The sequence below is a fragment of the Quercus lobata genome, chromosome 2, assembly GCF_001633185.2.
Source record: "Quercus lobata isolate SW786 chromosome 2, ValleyOak3.0 Primary Assembly, whole genome shotgun sequence".
NCBI classification, from domain to species: domain Eukaryota; kingdom Viridiplantae; phylum Streptophyta; class Magnoliopsida; order Fagales; family Fagaceae; genus Quercus; species Quercus lobata.
The window spans coordinates 70734223-70739929 of NC_044905.1; the positions used below are offsets into that span (position 1 = coordinate 70734223).

The 5707-nt window shown below is 33.2% G+C and overlaps 2 protein-coding genes across 2 annotated transcripts; one reads left to right on the top strand and one right to left on the bottom strand.

Annotated features, from left to right (window-relative positions):
* Positions 1-605: 605 nt before the first annotated feature.
* Positions 606-2064, top strand: LOC115976402. The gene is made up of 2 exons (XM_031097659.1): positions 606-1316; positions 1420-2064. Exons 1-2 carry the CDS (start codon positions 1118-1120, stop codon positions 1755-1757), a joined length of 537 nt encoding a protein of 178 aa, XP_030953519.1. The 5' UTR covers positions 606-1117; the 3' UTR covers positions 1758-2064.
* Positions 2065-4743: 2679 nt separating this feature from the next.
* Positions 4744-5109, bottom strand: LOC115969789 (UDP-D-apiose/UDP-D-xylose synthase 1-like). The gene has a single exon (XM_031089404.1). It carries the CDS (start codon positions 5107-5109, stop codon positions 4744-4746), a length of 366 nt encoding a protein of 121 aa, XP_030945264.1.
* Between the last annotated feature and the right edge of the window lie 598 nt (positions 5110-5707).

Sequence of the window (5707 nt, forward strand, 5' to 3'; positions counted from 1 at the left end):
TATAAATATAGGACTCTTAAAGGTTTACATTGTACTTGCAGTATAAATTTATATATGGTAGACACATAAAATGTGTGTAAGGTTGTACACATTTGAAAAAAAAAATGTACAATATTATACACTTTCTGCTAGTGTAAATTAAGAATTATCCATAAATATAAACTCTTAAATTAATAAATACCACCTTTCAACGTCCAAATAGAGCAATGTAGTTGGCTTATCCTTTTCCCTATAGTGGTAGTGGAATAGTTTCGTTCTAAAACTCTGGCGAGGTGAAGGTTAATTATTGCCTTATTGGCTAAAAACCATGTAAATTATTTTTGGCATATGTTTGGTTTCTTAAATATAAATTTTCTGTCTAATTTTTGTGTTACACTTTGTCCTCTATTTGTGATTTAGATGAAAAGGACTGCGGTATAACAATTGCAAGACAAATTCGCTAGCATTTATCTCATCCATGTTAGAAGCTTTGAGTGAGGTTCACATGAATGCTATGAAATCCTTTTATCTCATCCATGTTAAAAGCTTTTCCTTCTTCAATACCTTATCCTATCCCATCTCTCTCCCCAGTCTAGCCCCACGAGATAAGGTCCCTCCCATTTAAATCCTCACCTCCACAATGAAGTAAAACCTTATCCATCCATTCAACCAAACATTCAAATGCACATACTTGCAATAAACTGTACCTACATGGACATTATATAAACAAGCTCAATGAATAGGAATAGCAAATGTTTTTCTATCTCGTCTCTTGATAAAAGTCACACAGAAAGTGAAAATTTCCTAAGTGTCAAACACCCAGCAATATTCTAGTAGAACTTAGAACTTCAAATCAAAGCACCATCACCTCTCAGTTTACCAAAAGGAGCTATTCTTGCGGAAAAAGAAAAAAAAAAAAGAAAAAAAAATCTACTATCTATTCTCTCTCCTACACATCAATTCTGTATCTTGCCAAAGGACATTCACATGTCTTTGTTTCTTGTGAAAAAGATAAACTTCTTTTTGCTTACAGTAAGATCTCCACTAACTGCTGCCTCTCATTATCCACTCATCTTCAACTATGTGATAACGCTTTGAAAGCTATTCACAGCAAAACAACTATTCGTAAAGAAAGCCTATGTTGATTTGGAACTCTTTGTCTCCAAAGTTTACCATGAATCCCATGATTTTCTTTGTCATTTCGTCTTTGTTTTTTAATTCACTCTTTCTGGAAGCCGATCCAGCAAAAACAAATTCCCAGATCATTGTAATGGGTTTCGTTTATTGTGATATCTGCTCCAACAACAGCTTCACCAGGCACAGCTACTTCCTACCAGGTTACAACTAATTACATGTTTCATTGGACATTAATTTTGTGTTTACTTTATTTGTAAAGATAAATAAGCTTATAAATTTTCATGATGCTGCTTGTTTCACCAGGTGCAGAAGTTAAAATAGATTGCATGTTCAAAGCTATCTCCAGGAAAACCATAGAAGAGATATCAATCTCAGTGAATAGAACTACAGACAAATTTGGAATTTACAGGTTGCAAATACCATCGGTTGATGGAATTAAATGTGCAGAAGATTCAGCAGTGGTATCTTCTTGCCAAGCAAGCTTAATGTGGAGTACATCTTCTTCATGCAATATTCCTGGCTACAAGACTACCTCTGATGAAATAGCAATCAAATCAAGACAAGCCAATCTCTGCATCTACAGCCTGAATGCAATGAATTTTAGACCGCCCAAAAGAGAGGTCACCTTATGTGGAAACTGAAAAAGGAGTTCTGAATAATCTTTCCTCCTTGCTTCTTCCACTTTGTTTTTTCTTTGCTTCCTTTATATGTTTCCTTTATAATACATCAAACCTCATCCTCCAGACGCCATAATGGCTCTTTTTATTCCCATGTACACAGAATCCAAGAATCCCATCCTTGGATACTCATCCCATCTCATCATTGAGATAAAAGTCTCATATTTTCTTTACTGCAATACTTATTGTTTGTTTGAGTTTATACTTGGTTTCCAGAATGCTTGTAAAGTTTGGTTGCAAGAAGAAAATTGATTTGCCACTGTTTATATTGTATTACGTCCTTATTAAAATGTACCGGTTGTATATAAATTATCTCAAATGACATTATAGACAGCAAGCATCTATCTTTTCTTTTTAATTTTCTTTTTTTTCTTTTAATCTGATTTCAGTGTTATTAGACACTTGTGTGGCACACAAGTGGGTAAATTATTATTATTTATTTTTTTTGAAGTACACAGGTAATTACACAAGTGTGTAATTAGTTTTACCCATATTACTTTATTGAACAAAGGAAATAAGATACCATACAAAAGAGACCTGGGCCATTCACATCTCAGACCGAGTTGCGCCAGGGCAAATCTGGAAGGTGCAAGATGTTTAAAGGCCTGGATTTGGAAGAATCAAAAGCCCAATGGGCAATGTCATGACTAATGAGATACAAAATTAGAGGCTGTTTGGATGACTTGTTTCCATAACTCAATTCTCTGTTTCTATAACTCATAACTCAAAAAATAGTGGAACCTATAGCTCAATATCTGTTTGGCTACACGATAACTTTGTTTCCATCACTCAATTCTCTGATTTTTGAGTTATGAGTTATGGAAACTGAAAACACATTTTAGTACATATTCTAGTTGTTTTCAGTTTCCATAACTCATAACTCAATGGCATTTCTGTAAATAACACTACATAGAGGAACCCACTGTCAGTAATAGCCACAACTTTTGACCATCTTTTTTTTTTCTTCATTGGGTTCGGTGCGTACGTTTCTTCATGTTCTTTTTTTTCTTTTTCCTTTCACACCAGTGGCTTCTTCTTCTTCCTTCACTGCGTTGGGTTTTTTTTTTTTTTTTTTTTTTGGTTCTTTCGTTGGGTTCTTTTTTTGGCTGGGTTTTTCTGGGTTCAGTTCTTTCTCTTTTTCTTTTTTTTTTTCTTTCTTTTTTTTTTGTTCTTTCACTGGGTTCTTTTTCAGGCTGGGTTTTTCTGGGTTCAGTTCTCTCTTTTTTTTTCTTTTTTTCTTTTTTACTGGGTTCAGTGAGTTTGGGTACTAGAAAAAAAAAAAAAAAAAAAAAAAAAAAAAAAAAAAAAAAAAAAACTACACCGAGTGACATGTATGGGGCCCACAAATAGTGTAAAAAATATTGAGTGATGGAAAGTGAGTGATGGTGCCAAACGGGTGTGAAAAATTAAGTGATGAATGATGAGTAATAAGTTATGAGTTATGAGTGATGAATGATGGAAATTAAGTGGCGGAAATTGAGTGATGAAATTTTTGCATCCAAACAGCCTCTTAGCTTCTCACTTTACAATAGATACTTCCAAAAAGGCAAAAAGGCAGAAAATTTCAAACTTGATGTTAATAGTATTGTAACTCAATCAATATCTTTTCATGTTTTTAACAAAATATTCAAATTCAAATCTTCCCTCTCTCAACTATATATCAGAAAAATTACACATTTTTTTTAAGGATAAAGTTTAGCTACAAAGGCTACAACTTTACTCAATATCTTTTTATTAGAGATGAATTTTGACAAACCCACCATTGGATTATATTTTCTTCTTTTATCCTCCATACTTGCAAAATTTCTAGAAAATTATAGATCAATAGCTATATTATTAATCAATTGTTTAAATTGCAAGTTTTTATAGTTTAAAATTATTTATAAAATATAAGTTTATAGATCATATAATAAAAAAATATACAATTGACACAAAATTTGACATATGTATTAAAAGCGTAAAAAACATGTAATCCAATGGTTGGATTTTCAAAATATGTAGTAATTTTAATAATATTGAGTAAGGTTGTAACATTAGGCTACAACCAATTTTATAGTTAAATTTTGTCATTTAAAAAAAAAAAGTTTCTTTTTAGACTAATTTAGAGAAAAACTCTTCAAACTTTTTATTTATTTCTTTTTTTTTTTGTGAATTTTGAAAATCTAACAATTGAATTTTATCTTCATTTTGTTCTTAATATGCATATCAAATTTCATTCAAATCACATGTTATCTACTAGGGGTAATTACACTAAACCCACCTATGGTTTGGCCCGAAATCATTTTGCCTACCCGTGGTTTAAAAAGTATCACTTTACCCACCTGAGGTATGTTCCGTTTGTTTTTCATAACCCATCTCTGTTAAAATCAGGGGTGGATAGGTATTTTTGCTCAAATTTTATGTTTCTCTCCTTCCAAAACAAAAAATAGCACAAAAATGCAAGATAAACAAAATCAAAAAGTGGTATTAGTCTCTCTCTCAATTCACATAAATCTTGAACATGAAGAACATACCCAAAAAAATAAAACCCAGATCAACCTACACAAACCAAGATTGGCCAAGGCTACCGTCTCATCTCCATTGAGGAGACCCCTGATGGAGGCCTTGTGGGCCACCTCGTTGTCATCAAGAACAACAATGTCTAAAGCCCTGATATTCCTCACTTGCAACTCTTTGTCAAGTATGTTATCCCCTACTACTCTTCCTCTGGTTCTCTTATTTTTGAAAATGCACCTCTCGATCAACTGTTTGATGTTTCTTGATTTTTGTACAGGCATGAGACGCAAGATCGATTGAGGGTCCACATTATTGATGCACAAAAGCAGAGGTGGGAGGTACCATACAGTCTATTGCCTAGGGAGCAACCACTGCCATTAAAGCAGACAATTGGGAGGTTAAGGAAGAACCCAATAACAGTGTCTGAGTACTTAGGCTCTGAGCTCATTTTCAACTACACCTCAAACCCATTTGGGTTCGCTGTGAAAAGAAAATCAAATGGGCAAACCCTTTTCAATTCAAGCTCAGATAAATCAAACCCATTTGGCAATTTGGTGTTTAAGGACAAAAATTCAAGAACAATTTCAAAAAAAGAACGAAGAAATTGAGAGAATCTGAAATGGTAATGTGTAGAGAGAGGAATGGAACTAACCAGATCTGACATCTTGATGAGGCCTTCGAGGCGAGAGTCGTTCTTGATGTTGAGGTGGTGGAACTGGATATGATTGGACCAAGGGTGAGCACATGTGGGCTCAAGAAGGTGCTTGATCTTGTTGCTGTATACATCGAGAGCCAACACCTTGTGCGGCGTCTCCGCCATGTGCTTTTCGCAGAGGTGGGAGCCAATGAAACCACCAAATATTAATTTTCCCAAAACCCTTCCTTTTGATCTTATTTCTCTTGCATATACATAAAATTTGAGAAAAAATAACTATTTACCCTTGATTTTAACAAAGGTGGGTTACGGAAAACAAATAGAACATACCTTAGGTAGATTAAGTGATACTTTTCAAAACACGGGTAGACAAAGTGATTTTAGCCCAAACCACAAGTGGGTTATGTGTAATTACCCCTATTTACTATTTAATCAATAAACTTATTTTTTATATACAATTTTAGATCACAAAAACTTGAAATGTTAATATTTATTTGATGACATAACAATTGATATTTGATTTTCTTGAAATTTTGCAAGCATGAAGGATATAATACGAACATTCAATCCAACGGTTAGATTTTTAAAATTCACATTTAATATATAGATATATGAGAAGTTTGAAGTGTTTCTCTTCAAACTAATTTGGAGAGAAACTTTGTCCTTTTTTAAAGTATTGATTTCTATTAGAACTAATGGTTAAAAAGACACTAGTGACACATCAAATCTAATATCATTAAGTCATAATTCTTTTCTAAATATA

Excerpts from the sequence above, each read along its gene's own strand:
- LOC115976402 (XM_031097659.1), top strand. The coding sequence starts at position 1,118 with ATGTTGATTTGGAACTCTTTGTCTCCAAAGTTTACCATGAATCCCATG. Across the intron at positions 1,317-1,419 it reads GCACAGCTACTTCCTACCAG|GTGCAGAAGTTAAAATAGAT; the intron begins GTTACAACTAAT and ends TTGTTTCACCAG.
- LOC115969789 (XM_031089404.1), bottom strand. The coding sequence starts at position 5,109 with ATGGCGGAGACGCCGCACAAGGTGTTGGCTCTCGATGTATACAGCAAC.